Source organism: Malurus melanocephalus, unplaced genomic scaffold (genome assembly GCF_030028575.1).
Source record: "Malurus melanocephalus ecotype Western Australia unplaced genomic scaffold, MMel_1.1 scaffold_559, whole genome shotgun sequence".
NCBI lineage: Eukaryota > Metazoa > Chordata > Aves > Passeriformes > Maluridae > Malurus > Malurus melanocephalus.
Genome location: NW_026623791.1, coordinates 408,979 through 424,696, shown reverse-complemented (window position 1 = coordinate 424,696; position 15,718 = coordinate 408,979). Strand labels below are relative to the sequence as shown.

Genomic DNA, 15,718 nt, shown 5'->3' with positions numbered 1-15,718 from the left:
ACCCACCTTCTCACCACAAACCAAACTCCTCCAACACATTAAAAAATAGGTGGTTCATAGATCCAAGTGCATAAATTCACTACATGGTATAAGATACACCATGAAGTGCTGGCCCAAAATCTTTTAAATCCAAGAGGCAATCAGGGATTCAGTGCTGATTGCAGAAGTGAGAAATGGGACTTGAGAAGCACTTCAAATGCAATTTACTTGTGGGACACTAAAGGACYAGTTCTTCCTGTAAGGAAGGGACAGCACATGCCCTGGGACTAACTTTGGGGTTTTGTTTTCTGGGCAAAAATAAGTAGGAAAAGGAAAAAAAAAAACAAACTTCTTTTTATTTTATTTTTTCACTTTTGGAAAGCATTTTACACAGGTTTGGATTTTGGGAATAACTTGGAATCAGTAGAAAAAACTAACTCAACAGTTTTTGTCTTTACAATAGAAACCTTTCAGGAGTCAAAATGGAGACTAAAAAAATACATGCAAAACGTACTCCTTTCAAAACACAACTGGAAACAAAGCACCAAACTACACAAATACGCAGAATGAAACAGCACTGAACACCACAGAAGTTGTCTTCATAAAAGGTGTAAAAGTCACCTAATTCACTAGGCACTGTCACTTGGTTAAACAGAAGAGACAATAAAAAAATATTGTCCACAAACTTGCAATTTCAACTCAAAGGCTGTAGCTAGAAACTCCTCTATGTGTCATGCTTTAATAGCGACCTGGAAGACAAAAACCCAACAAAATCCAGTCAGACTACAAGGATAAAGGTATTTCTGGCTAAACCCACTGCCACCCCTCAAACCTGCATCAAATCTGAGCCTGATGTCCTAGAGGTAACCCAACTCCCAAACTCCTGTTCTAASAGAGTTCTGGAGTAATAAACAGGATCTCAGACTCATAACACAGGCTGTTATCTCACTTGTTTTTTCCACACTAAGTATTTCCTCTGTCCTCAAGGTTTCCAGCTGCTCAATGAAGCATTAAAGGAACTGTGGATCAATGAAACAGCCACACCAAAGTCAATCTTGGTGGACAGAGAAGCTCAAAAGAAATTCAAGGAATGGGAAATTTCCTTTTGGGAGATGAGCTGTGTGACTGGGCSAGGCCCAGGTAAGGCCAGGTTGGATGGGACTTGGAGCAACCTGGTGTATGGAAGGTGTCCCTGCCCATGGCAGGAGGTGGAATGGGATGGGCTTTAAGGTCCCTCCCAACCCAACCYATTCCACAAATCCATGAGTACTTACGAGGTGAGTAGGATCGGGATCTGGACCGGGATCTGTAGCCCCCTCGGCTGTAGTAGGGGGATGGTGACCTCCTCCTGTGACAGGGGTGACACAAACAATCCCTTCATTAAAACATGCACAGCTGAGCAGCAGCAGCTTTATGTGGGTACCTCTAACCTCATCCTGGCCTCAGGAATGCACTTGGGAAAGCTAAAAAGCATGGAAGAGATGATCAACACTTCCACTGGGTAACCAAGCAGAGATCTGAAATCTCTTTTTTGTTACCAGGTCCAGTATTATTTTTGACTAACACAACAAATACAAGCTCCTGCACTCACAATCTGCTTTTCATGTGAATTTAGTCTGAAGCCAGGARCATCCCACACAAGCAGGGTAACCCAAATCCACCTTCACTTTTAATCTGAACTATTTGTCCAAGGTGAAGATTTCCTTGACTTGCAGTCAGTGCTACAGCCAGGCACCCCCAAACCCCTCCAATCCAGATATCCCAAGTTTTGTGTTTCCTTGCCTGATTCCACTAATCCAGGACATACCTGTAAAACTGATCCCTGTCCTGAACWGCTCTCCAGCCTCCTCCTCCGCCGCCACCTCCTCCTCTGTGAAAACAAAAGMAGAATTACTTTTAGGAATTTAAAAAATAAACAAAAAGTGCACTGTACAAAGAAAAATCCCCATCATCAGAGCAAGAAAATGGCGTGAAGATAAGACAACATTAGCTCCTACACTCGATGATACYGAATTACTTCCTTTACGTTAATTTTTAAACACTTACCCACTCAAGGAAAACCCTTTTACTTATTAATTATTTTCAAGTAGCAAGCTCAACTCAGTATCCTGAGAAAAATACTGATTGCAAGGTGGAGGCAGGGAAAACCCCGACATTTTAACATTTCACAATCACATTTAAACAAGAACTGTGATACAWCTTCTTATTGAGAACAGAAACAAGATCTAATAGTTGGACTGGTACCTCACAGATTCACATCAGCAAAGCATTATCAGGAGGAGAGGAAGTTTAAAGTCTTCTTCAGTTGTTTTTTTGGGATTGCTTTTTTTGAAAGGCTATTCTTTAATTTACAGATGCTTTCTCAGGCAAAAATAAGCATCCCACATCAACAAGGGGAAACTATAATTTTAACAGAACAACTCCCATGACATTGCATTTCCCTTAAGGCTTTATTTTCACAGAGGGCAGGGAATGCAAAGGAATTGTTACCAATAGAACTGCTAGGGTGGGGTATGCAACGCTCCACTGCATTTTGAACAATTCCAACCTTCCCTTCCTCAGGGAAGCACTCACAACATCCCAATACTTCCCTCTCCCTCAACCAATGTCTGCCCGAGGGGAAAGCAGCAGACCATGACATTTTTCAAGCAGCCACACACAAGAAATTTGTGGCTCCATATTCAGAGAATCCTAGAATGRTCTGGGTTGAAGGGACCTTAAACAYCACCCAGGGATACCCCTGCCACAGGCAGGGACACCTCCCACTAGAGCAGATCACTGCCACAGGCTGCAACTCCTGACCCAGTTACAACTTCAGGTAATGTTCAGAATGAACAGAACCACTGGTCACTGTCAGAATGAAAAGACACCACATAAGCACTGAAGACTTGGCCTCATACAACAACTCCCAACACCAAATTCTACCACTGCAGGAATGTTTGGTAATGCAGACTGAAAAAATGAACTGATCATTGTGTTCAACATAAGTGTCCCACAAATTGTGAGGATTTTGCAAGGGACAAGGATTTTGATGGAAAATGGGACCACCACATTTGAGGTGCCATAATTACCAGCAAGAGATACTGGGGACCACTGAAACTTCCCACTTTTCATTTACTACACTCTGCTAAAAATGTAAGTTGACCCTATAATACCAAATCAAATTTTAATCYTGGTCAAGATTTCACAGGAAAATTCCAGAATGACAGCAAGTGCAGAAATATTCTGGAATARTTATGGGAGATGAACTGCCTAATGCCTGCACAGGTAGATGAGAAAACAGAGTTTAAAAAAGCAGCCAAATATCCCAAATATGCTCACCTGTATGACCTGCTGTAATAGTCACGGTCATCGTAGCCTCTRTCATAGCCTCTGTCATAGTAATCTCGTCGTCGTGAGCTGCCACTGCAAGGAGGGACAAGAACTGCATTTACCAAAATATAAAACATTAATTTTGCCTGCAGTCAGTTAAATTCACACTATTTAAACCCGGTTATAGTATTACTTCCCATCCTCACAGTTGGAAGACTGTGAACATTCCTGTTTTCTCACCAGGGCAGATGGGAACTTAAAATAAAAAATTACTTAAATAACTGCTTTTTAAATGCTTGAACATTCAGGTATTTTCCTCAACCATTATAAACCTCAACCTTTTGGTATCACACACACACAAGGAATTCCATCTGTGACAACTCTTCATTCACTCCTAACTCTGAAAAAGCTCGTTTTGAATTAACTTTCTAATTAAAAAAATAACCTGCAGTCTYAACACATCACCACAACCACCAGTACACTGAAAGTCTTGGGAAATGAACTGGGAAAACAATTCACACTCAGCAACTGGAAGTAAAAAGTGTAGTGTGCAAATTGGTCTCTCAAAGGGGAAAGTGGACAGTTTGTACAAAACAATGAATCCTACCCTGTACTGGTTTGGGAAAAAAAAAAAACCAAAACCATAGATAAAACTTACTAAGTAGGTCTTCCCATATAGATTCCAGGGGTGGGTGTGTGAGGTCTTTTTGTTATGGAGAAGTCCACCCGGATCCTTCTYCCATCCAGCTCCATTCCATTGGCACGTTCCTTTGCCTAAGGAGTGACAGGACAGCATTAGCTGTATGTATGAACTTCAGCACCAACACAGATTTCTAACCACTRCTTTAAGTGTTAAAATGTCCTAAAATGGTTCAGTTTGGAGGCAGGTCTGAGTCTCACATCTTACAGTGAACGTAATCGATTTGTAAGGCCAGCTCTAGGCCAGCTGAATTCAAGTGCCAGTACCCACTGAAAATAAGACTCCTGTAGCATCAAAATGCCACAAGGAGCATCACTGAGCAATTGTGTCAGTGCCTCTGATATTAAGAGCAACTTTTGAATATGCTCAGGTAGGGATGGATGTTAACTACTCCAACACACAACATTAAGCATTTACAAGTTAAAAGAACACCATTAAGGTATTTAAACAAAACCTCCAAACCACCATAACCTTTAATAGAGTATCAGTTGTAAATCTCAAATAAAAAACCCAAAGATTGTGTTTTGTGTTTTTTTTGCCTGCCAAGTACCAGCACCTACATCCCAAACTCCAACCCAACACAGAAGCCTTCATACTAGATGAGTTAAAGACTGGAGACTTTCAAGAGCAGAGTTTATGTAGAATGTAACTTGTTCCAGCGCACAGCTCTGCAAGGGCTGGCACGAGTGTAGAACTCTCTACTGGGTGACCACAGAATTCCTGATTTATTGTGCAGCACACACAAGCTCAAATTTTGTGATTATGAGATTCCAGGTATTTTTCAGGCTCCTAGTTTCCCCAGGCTATACCTCATGACAGAACACATTCTCAGGAACTCAGAGCCCAACAATCATGGCATACATAGTGCACCCCAACCTACTTCCTTTGCATCCTCGACGTTCTCGAAGTAGACAAACGCGAATCCTCGGGAACGCCGTGACTGCTGATCATACACGATGGAAACGTCGGCAATGGGCCCATACTTGGAGAAAACCTCTCGCAGGTCTCGTTCTGTGGTGTACAGACTCAGCCCAAACACCCCGAGACAACAGTTTGGGTCAGGATTTGCCTAAAGGAAGGGACACAGGTAGAAATGAGAATAAAAYTGGGTTTATTTGCAGTGCAAGGTATTTGTCAAGTTGTGAATGTCAAAGCTTCAAGATGAACAACAAARATGGGGCTGAGATTTGAGTCACTAATAGAAAGTATGTATTAWACCTACAGGAACATAAGCCTTTCAGAAAACCCCTTTGCGTTTCTCAGGGCATGGAGATGGATTCCAGGATGCACTCAGGATCATGACTCATCCCCACACACGTACCCTGTTTCCAATGTGCCGTCTCCGAGTAGACATGGGGGAATGGCTGTGACTGTGCCGTCGCCGGTAATCCCGACTGTACGACCGACTCCTGGATCTCCTGTGCGAGCGGGAACGGGAGCGGGACCTGGTGTAGTGTCTGCGGGAACTCCTCCTCGACCTAGACCTGAGGGAAACAAGAGAAAGCTAGAGTGTTGGGCTTGCTTGGGTGTTTAACCCTTCAGAAATCCATCAGATAGGCACGAAGAGCGCAAGTAATAATTTTCCAAATTCCTGCAGTACCACATGCCTCAGCTATAATCAATGWAGTCACTACTTTCAAGGACTGTGTGCTCAATCTTTACTGTCAGATTACTGCAGATGCTCTCAGGGTATTCCTGCTGCAAATCAGGAACGCGCACTTGATTGCAGTCAGCTCTTCCTTTAACAAAGCTATCTTGGTGTGACACATTAGTGCTCAGAATATGCACAGTGTYTAGGTAAAAATTGGTGGGGTGGCTTTCTTTTCACAGGTATCAAAAGGAACAGCAAATATGCTTTAATACAAAGCATGCACCACGGAGGGGGGCACACTGTTAGCGCTGCCTTGGGTGACACTGAAAAGCAAATACAATCTTTAAAATCTGGCAAACGCCCCTGAAACAGAGCTGAACACAATCTGAAGAAACCAAGCCTGAGCTGGCTCATTTTCCAGCAGTTATTTAGCACTGGCTTTTCATGAATATTTACATGTTCACACTTTAAGTGCATTTATGCAAAGGTGCAACTGCTCCCTAGTTTTTTCACCGGGAATGTTTTCTTACAGCATGAGCTCTGTGGACATGAGGCTCTGAAACTCTTCAATCCCTTCTCCCAAAGGCTCGCTCTTCCCAACAGAGCCAATCCTAGCAGAGAAGCTGGGCTTACACGGGGTTACTATGTCTGATCTTGGTGTGCTGGTGGCTGCACTGCATAACCTGCACTCCAGACCACTCCAAAGAAGTACCCCTGCAAGGCTAACAAGTGCAATAAACAGTATAACAGCCAAGAGATCYGAGTCAGAAATGGCTGATTTTCAGGCTCTTGTGCCTTAAATGTACCCTTCCAATTGCACACCAGCACCACCAGTATGAAAGAAGCTCTGAACCTTTAACTCCTGAGCATTTAACAGCTGCTTCCAAGATTTCTCACAAAGTGTCACCCGACAGCTGAACTGTACAATCTACCTCAAGAAACACCTTCAATCTCATCAGGAATGAGGCAAAGMAGCTCAACTTAAAATGCATATTCATGTCCATGAGAAATTAATTCAACATGTCCCATTACAGCACTTCTAATTATGTATTTATAAAGAAAACATTATTTTTGGCAACAAAATAAAAAATGAAAGAACTTCTCTGAAGCTGGGAAAACAGCAAAAAGACAGAAATTATAATATCAATTACAAAGAAAGAAGCTCCACACATGCACAGAATCACATTTCAGCCTCTGATATAGGGGGAAAAAAAAAAGGCAAACAGAACCGATTTCAAGTACCAGAATGGTATCAGCCAAAGACAGGAGCTACAAACTTCAAGAAAAGTAGATTTTAAAATTAAGTACATCCACACCCCAACTGATAAAAACACCAAGACACAGATTGGTTCCCAAATCAAAGTTTAATTTATAAAGCTGGTAACTCAAAAATACATTTGTAACAGAAACGACCAAGAAATATAGAAGTTATCACAGGGTTATTTCTCTGGGGAGAGCCAGAGTTAAATGATCTGCCCATGATCACATCCCAATGTGTGACAGCACTGGAGAGAGATTAAAGTATGTTGTTTCTAAATATGTGCCTCGACACAATTCTGTCCAAATCTACTAATCAACACTAACTMGGGGATGTAATTCTATTATTTCCAGCCATAGACATCTTCAAGACAGCTGTTAAATGCTCAGGAAGCAGTGTTAATTATAAACTACTTTTTGATCATCAAAAAGTAGAAAGTAAATTGCCACAGTATTAAAGACTGTTTATTGCAAAAGTAAGAATTGCCAGGTCTCTCATAAATTCTYAATCTCGCATTTGCTTCTTCAGAATTGTATACAATCTACAAGTGCATTTGTACTCAGTATTATGGTTATTTCAAAGTGGGAAACATGTTGCTTTAAAGAGCATGGAATCTGTGCAGTCATGGATTAAGGGACAGAAGGACATGCTGGGTGGGGTCCTCATTTTGTTGTTTGAACATTAAAAGATTCCCCAGTGGTGTTTTGCATCCCCCTCCCCTGAGGTTTTCAAACCCCAAGTGCACAAAGCCCTGAGAGCATGATCTGAGCTCGGAGCTGACTGTGCCCTGAGCAGGATCTGGGACTGGACCCTTCCTGAGCCACCCCATCATTTCTCAATGCTGGCACTTCCACAGGTCACTCCAAATCCACACTTTCTCATGGTACTACGCTAACAAATATTTATTCATTTCATCTGACACATTTCTTCCTACGCTACAGGGACTGTCAGGTGCATGATATGACACTGTGCCTGAATTTAAAAAAAGAAGCCCTCATTCTTCTGCTGTCAAAACTTCCCAACTACCTTCCTTCTCATGAAAGCCTTTCACTTTGATCTTGCAACATTTAACATATTATTTAAAAGTGTTTTCCATCGTGGGTGATTGCTGACAGCACAATATCTTCCTCCAGCCTGCCCTCCAGGTTTTGGCAATTTAYTGCTTGTTCACATAAAAAGCTCGCTGTGAACAGCTCACCTGGACACACCACTGCTGAAAGCTCACTTTTTTTAGCCTGAATGCCTACAAATGAGTAAAGAAATGATCAACACATTAATTTCTGTAGGCAGCACCCAACTATCTATGCTTTTAAGAGGAATTCTGATCCTGCACGCAGCTTACTTGGCAGGAGAGGTAATGCAGTGCAAAAGACACGTGGATACTTGTGCTGCCATGTAACAAATACAGTAAGCAAATTCTCCACAATTTTTCTGGAGAACTTGCAGAGCTGTCTAATATTCAAAGCTTCCTACCCTATTACTTTTCAAGTTAAATTAATGTATTTAAAATGTCTGACTGTGAAATCCACTTTCATCTCTACTGCTTCTTTGCATTCACTACTCCAGGAACATCACTGCTTCCAGTGAGAAAACATAATACATGAATGTGACCTAAAATTCCTAGTACTCAGAAACAAGTCAATATTCCAAGAGATAAAAGGCAGGCACCTGTAAAGTGTATCAGCAGGGATAAAAACCTACCAGATAGCTGACTTAACTCTTGCAAGAAGCAGCAAAAATATCTATATTTATATAATTTGGCTTTCCCAGTCCTGAAACCACAAACACCCCTTTGTCCACAGAAGATCCGCTATGGAAACAACTGGCTAAGCTGGGTGTCACCTCTGACATAATGATGTGACTTGTGAGGAGGAGGAAGAGGTAAAAGAAGCAAACTCACCTGGATTCAGACCTGGATCTAGATTTTGACCTGGAGCGCCTGGAATCCTCCTTAGAGCGAGATCTTGCAGGGGTGTGCCTCCCCGACTTGCCAGACCCATGAGCACTTCCGCTTCTGGAAGCAGAACGGGATTCCTGCACGCAGATATTGAAAGCCTAATTTGTACACAATTCCTTGTTCACCTACGGGCTGTAAACAAGCTCCAGTGAAATAAATGGTAAATATTCATAGCTATGTGTCCGGGCAGTCGGCATTAGCACTGCCTAGATTTTTAAGGAGGTTTTTTTTTTTCCCTGGAAGACACTTCTTTACCCTGCATGTACTTTTGCTATTAAACAGATAATGCATGCATGTTTAGCAAAATATACAGGGACACATAAACAGACTAGTAATTACTTAGCGTAGTGCTTTCAGATTCCAGATTACTTCTTATCTTAACTTCATTTTTATTCCTTTTCTTCATTCTTCCGTTTCAAATTCTGACTTCTTTCATCTTCCCCACTTCACACAAATTGCTCAATATTCTACAAGTGGGACTTCTGGTCTGATAATTAGCATGCATTCACTTTCTTTTTTTTCAAATTTCAGCTTCACTTATTCCTGAGCTTCAAATAATTCTCATTTATAAAACTTGTCAAATGGCGACTTCCGCATTTTCCTTCTTCAACATTAACCTTAATAGAAAAAGAACAGGATGAAGAATATTTAAGAACTCCAGGATAAAATCTAGTGCCAAAACTGAAACTAGAAAAAAAAAAGTGTTGTGGACTTTTACTATAAATGCAATTCAAGAACTGAATCTACCAAAGCCCTACGATTTTATCACAGGTTCAGTCAACTCAGTTTAACTTAGCCCTAAGTAGCTAAATTTGCTATTTATGCCTGTATTTAACAGCAAGTGCAACTGGATCAGCTGAGTACCTACTAAGGAATTGTAGCACCAGGAAACTCAAAATAATTTGCACTATCAGCCACACAATGAGACAAAATCAACAAGGAGTGACTTCAGTGAGATCCTGTTGCAGCCACTGACAGATCTGCTTTTGAATGCAGAAAGCACAAYGTGGTTGGTCCCTCCATAAACTACAATTACCTGAATTTTGGGTTCCTCCTTCAGTTAGGCAGCCCTGGTGTGAAGGTTTAAGAGCACACATCCCCAGCTGCCTGCACAAGTGGGATTACACTGCAGGCTTCGTGCTTCCACAGAAATCTGAATTTCCCCCCCAACCAAACCTGCATTTGTGTGCCCCACACTCCTACCTCCTCTGGAATAACACCCCACCTGCTCTGTTATTTACTGGCAATCTTCTCCAGTAGTGACATGACCTAATTAGCAGCCTCAACTTACGTATTTTTATCAGTATAATGCTTAGCATCAGTCATATACCTTAGATACYTGAACACACTAGAAAGTATTCTTTATTTCAAGGTATTAGAGAAAATTTAAAATTCAGCGGAATTCTACTACTCTCTAAAAACAATCCTAAATTTAGTGTAAATTCTGATTAAAAATGCTCACTAATGACACTGGGTAACAGATTTTTTGCAAAATTCCCTTGTTTTATTKTTGTAACATCTCCTAAACCTGAACACTAACTTAATGGGAATCCTGTACTCAGCATTCAGAAATTCATTTGCTAACCCGAAATTTAATCATATTTCAACCACTTCCATACAACTTAAACCAAATTTTACCTGTTTGCAATTCCCTACCATACAAGGGAGAAATATGACTTACAGGATAAAGCAGGTTTGCAATTCCAAGAGCAACAGAAACAGCACGAAGTTGGTCACGGCTATATTCTTCACCCAATGCTTAAGGTTTTATTCCAAACCTACACCTTTCCCTAACATTACAAAGGGCAGGGGGAATACAGAAGGGCAATTTAAACTACAATCAACTACTTTAACCTAAATCAATTGTTACTTCCCAAAGAAAACACTCCACAGAGATGAGTTCTGAGTTAATGTATTAATTTTGCTCTAAGAAGTCTCAGCTCTTTAATRAAGTTAGACAAAGCAAGATTGAAGAAGGACTGGAACACCAATTAAAGCTGTTCTTGAGGAAAAMTATTTCAATTCAAAAAAGATAATCTGGGCTAGACAGAAGAAGCTGTGCCCAAACACAGGTGGCCTGTGACTGGAAAGGACAGGAGAAACACAGGTCAGGAGGGAAGCAGTTGGGAGGATCTTGCCCACAAATACACCCCAAATCCTTTTTAGAGCTTTTAGAAGCCAAAGAGCTTTGAAGAAATGAGTAGAGAACAGGTAAGTTCTTCATATATTTGGTACCTTTTTTGGGCAATCTTTGCTGTATTATGTTAAGGYTGATGGGGAATCCAGACACTGAGCAGCTGAGCAGAAACTTGTGAAGAAAAAGTGCTCAAGATAGCTATCTACCTAAATCAAACAATTAACAGCTGGGCCTATTTTTATTCAGCTCCTTTACACTTCACATTTTCCAGTCCTTAAACATTCATTTTTTTCCAGATCGTCTTTCAGTCCACCACATTTTACAAGATTATGGCACTTCTTTATTCCAGCCTTAAAGGAATTTATTGCACCTCACCTGCTCTGGATATCATCAGGACTGGTAATAACCCCTAAAATTTCCAAGTTGCCCCTTTTCCACCCCAAGCCCCAGGAAATCCTCCCTATCCAAAGTTCCAAGAACCATGAGACCACAGCAATGCAAATTCAATTTACACCTTTGAGAATTCACATCAGTTACTCCCACAGCTCATTTCCCCATATAGTTTTGTTGTCCTTTGTATTTTCTTTTCCTACTCTTTGCTCTTTCATTCTGTGAAGTTATTTAAAAATGGCAAAGTGGACTCCTGGCATGACATGGGGAAGAGGGAAGAAACAACCTTCTTTATCCTGCCTATATTCCAGCACTGCTGGTCAGCAGATCCAGACTGGTGCTCACTAATCAATAACCATTTAATAACCATTTAACCCCACCAATCTTAAGTTTGTCAAGTGTGAATTTAAACCCCACCCCAGATCCCTTGGTCTTTATCAACAGTTCTTCCCCCTTCATCAGGCAGTATTGGATTTCAGGTGGAAGCCCTGAAGTCCAGGCTTGTGGATTCCAAATGGTTCTTTCCAGACCTTAAGCACATTCAAACAAAACCTAATATTGCAGGGTTGATTTCAACAGTTCTAAGAGCATTCACAAATACTGTTACTGCCGTGTACTCTGTGAGCAGGGAATGTCACACAGCAGGATTATTCGGGGAGCAGCAGGTAGGAAAGTTTCCACTGATAAAAGCAGCTGTAAAGTAGGTGATGGCCACAGTTCTCCACATTTCTGAGATCCAGTTTTTCCTCACAAGAATGGAAATTACAGACTTCAGTCAGTAATATAAGACACAGAAAAGTGAAAGTATTAAGGTTTTTTATAACCCTAAACTCCTATAAAGTTATGTATTTCCATTTATTTTCCTAAGGAAAGGTGCAGCCTCACATGACACATTATMCAACCTGCAGCCCATTTATTCAAGGTGCCACTGTGCTGACTCCACATTCCCCAGGAATAGCTGTTTCCTCTCTTCCCTCTTGAAGGACACCAGGTCACTGCTGGGGGAGTTGGGGATTCACTCCAAGGGAAGGCAGAACCATCCCTTTCCACAGGTTTCCAAACTTCACACACAAACAATACTGTGTTTTGAAAAATCAGGCCACAGCTTCCTCCCACCACCTCTGCCACTGATCCTGTGGGCTCCTCCAGTGCCCCAAGCTGGCATGAAATTAATCCATCAGCAAAATTAAAATTATTTTCTGACAACTTTGGGCACTGAATCAGCTCCCCAAGAGATCCCATCAAGTGCCGTCTGGTGAGGGAGGAACACAGGGAATGGTCCATCCCTTTGGTGTCACTGAGTGATCAGCTCATCTCTCTAACCTTCTCAAACTGCTTCCTCAGACCCCCKTGTCCAACAATTTACTAATAAAAATCACTATTTTTGAAAATACATGTATTAAATACATCCTAAGCAATCYGTAAATTGAGCATTTATACCATTCAAGTCACTCTGATTAAAAAAAAAAACCACCAAACCAATATCCCCACCCTAACTCACAYACTGAGCAGCTTCTGACCACATACCAAACCATCACTACCGTAATTAATTCACAGGGTAGGACTCATTAATTTGGCCCTTAAGAACTTGCTTTCAAACCCCTCCATGCTTGAATCCCATGAACTTCAGGGAGAACAATTTCAATGAAAACAAAATAAGGTGGGAAAACCGTGGCATTGCAGCATAATGACAGTATCTCAAGTATATTCCAGTATTTAGGTATTGGAAGCACTTCGTAATTTATTGTTTCTTCAGTTCAAAAAGTTTCCAGAGTCCATCCCACTATGGAGAATAAGCTGAAAAAGAGAATTTAAGTGGGTATTTTTTTTCTTTTTATTCTTCCTTTTGCAAGTGCCATAAGCCAGTGTAAGTTTGTGCAGCTGCTGAAACAAGTCCCATTCCTGGCAAAAGCACCTGGAATTTCTTCTTCATCCCCAAAACTGCCATGAGGACTCAATCAGTCAAGCCTGCAAACCAATACAGCTGGAAATGGAGTAAAACAAGATCCAGCTGATTGAATTSCCAGATCTGACTGACTGTGTGAACACTGCTACAAGCCAGAGAGCAGGAACACATTTTCAGGAGCACAATTCCTGCTGGCAGCCTGCACTTGGAASAGTTTAAGACAGTTGTAGAGTCATATTGCAGATTATTTATCCAAACACCGACTCTACTCTGCAGAGAATTCAGTTTGGAAAAGCAGAAAAGCCATTGACTCAGTAAAACATAAGCCTTAAGTAAGCAAGAAARCCYATAAATAACACTGGCAAGATTGTAAGGAAAACTAATCCCAGCTCGAGTCTGGAATAGCAGGTGTGTAGCTCAAYGGTTTCAGCTTTACAAACATGTCCATTTCATATAACTTACCTATTTAAAAGCCACGAAAGTTCATGCATAACTCATTTTAGGTACTGGCAAAGACAGCCTGCAAATCCTTTACTATATTTTTTAAAATTAAAAATATGAAGAAGCACTAGACAATAATTTCTGCCCCAATACTCTGCACAACTGTGTTTAACAATGACTTTGCTATAAAWGGTTTAACACTTCCACTCTTTCTGACTGAAAACACGATGCAACCCTAGCAAACTTTACTAAGACGAAATTGGCTTCCAGTCTGACTTGCACAACAATTAAATCAACTTTAAAAAAATTAGCACACAAATATCCACCTTGAGAAAAAAATACTCCCTCACTAGAAATACTCCAGAGTGAATGAAGATATCAATGAAAAGGTGACACTGCGGCTGGCACAAGTCTATTCCTTAATCCCTGTTTTTCACCATTCATTCCCATTGTTAGCCCCCTGGAGACCAAATTTTTCTCATCACACCTACCTTGAAGCAGACACACTGAGGTATTACAGCTTGTTATAGTGGATTAATAAGATAAAGCCATATTCTAAGAAAGACACTGCTCAGAATTACTGCGTTCTCTAATATTTTTTGCCCCTTCCAGTTTAAAATTTAGGTACTCATCATCTCCACAACTCCCTCCGACAGTGCAGCAAGAYATTCGATTTATGCTGGAAGAAACCTCAAAACACAATACTGACCCTAATTAAAGACTAAAGGCAAACAAGGTTGAGCCACTAAATGAAAAGCAACTACAGATGTGCATCACAAAMGTGAAGCTTAGCAAGTCATCTATTTCGACATTAGTAAGAAATCCATCCGGACAGTGAGATCTWGCCGAAAGTATGAGCCTTGAGAGAATATCAGCTGCAGGTTTACAAAGCGAAAGGGTTGCCTCTGACTATTAGGTTTAAATTAGAGGAGAGCCCGAGCCACCTAGACGCCAGGCCCGAGGAGCAGAGTTTATTATTACTGGCGAGAGGCAGCGAACAGACGTTTAAATTAGAGAGTTACTCAAGAATRGATTGCAAGGAAGCTCTGAAGAGAGAATAATAACAGAATGCCGCTTCCACGGGGTGGGATGGAGGACGAGAGCCCCGGGAGGGCTCCGGGGCCGCCATTTTGTCCCTCCCGGGCGCGCGCGGTCCCGGCCCAAGATGGCGCCGGGCGCCTCACGCGGGGAGCGGCTCCTCCGCCATTGCCCCGCCGCGCCGCCTCACCCGCCTCTCCGCTCCCGCGGGGGCATCGCCACCCACGAAAGGGGACGCGGGGGGACGCGGGGGAACGTGGGGGCGCCCGCGCCACCCGAAGGAGATGGGGGGTGTGAGGAAGGGAGGGAGCGGGGGGGCCCGGCCGCGCAGCGCGCTCGGGCTCCGTGTATTACCCGCTCGCCGTAGTTCTGTTCCCCGCTGTCGCTCATCGTCTCGTCTCGCCGCTCCCGCTGCCGCCACCCCGACCGGACACGACCGTCCCGGCGACAGCGCTGTCCGCGCGGGAAGTGACGAGAGCGCGGCGCCGCGCGCGCACGCTCTGCAGGACACGCCCCTCAGGAGAAAGCCACGCCCACGCCGCTGAGCCACGCCCAACACGTCACCGCCCCTGACGACAAGGCCACGCCCCCCGCGCTGAGCTGAGGCCGCCCGTGAGGCGAAGACCACGCCCACATGGAGGCCACGCCCACAGAGCCCACTCACTCAAAACCCCGCCCCTCAGCCCGCCCACTCGGAGTGCCACGCCCCCTCTGAGGCCACACCTCCCATTGGCATTCGTTCGGCCAAGGCGCCCGCCCCACTAAGCCACGCCCCCGTCAGACCACGCCCCCTTCCCCTCAGGTGCGGCCCCGCCCCCTCGCCTCAGGTGAGTCGCAGCCCTCGCCCTCTCCGGGCCGCGGAAACAGTTTAAAAATGGGGTTGCGAGGGGTTTTGTTTTTTTTTTTTTTACTGTAAAAGCATTAGTTCGGATGAACTCCCCTTCGCATGGGGAGAGAAGAGCGGGATATTTCTAAGGCACCCACTCGAGGGCAGCAGAGCGTCGCTGAA

General features: G+C 42.9%; 1 protein-coding gene across 1 annotated transcript; it reads right to left on the bottom strand.

Moving 5' to 3' along the window:
* Window positions 1-323: 323 nt before the first annotated feature.
* Window positions 324-15,211, bottom strand: TRA2B (transformer 2 beta homolog). Its single transcript, XM_057382245.1, has 9 exons — window positions 15,064-15,211; window positions 8,741-8,874; window positions 5,313-5,475; window positions 4,872-5,060; window positions 3,950-4,065; window positions 3,301-3,384; window positions 1,787-1,849; window positions 1,254-1,327; window positions 324-728 (listed from the first exon to the last, which is right to left on the bottom strand). Exons 1-9 carry the CDS (start codon window positions 15,097-15,099, stop codon window positions 718-720), a joined length of 870 nt encoding a protein of 289 aa, XP_057238228.1. The 5' UTR covers window positions 15,100-15,211; the 3' UTR covers window positions 324-717.
* Between the last annotated feature and the right edge of the window lie 507 nt (window positions 15,212-15,718).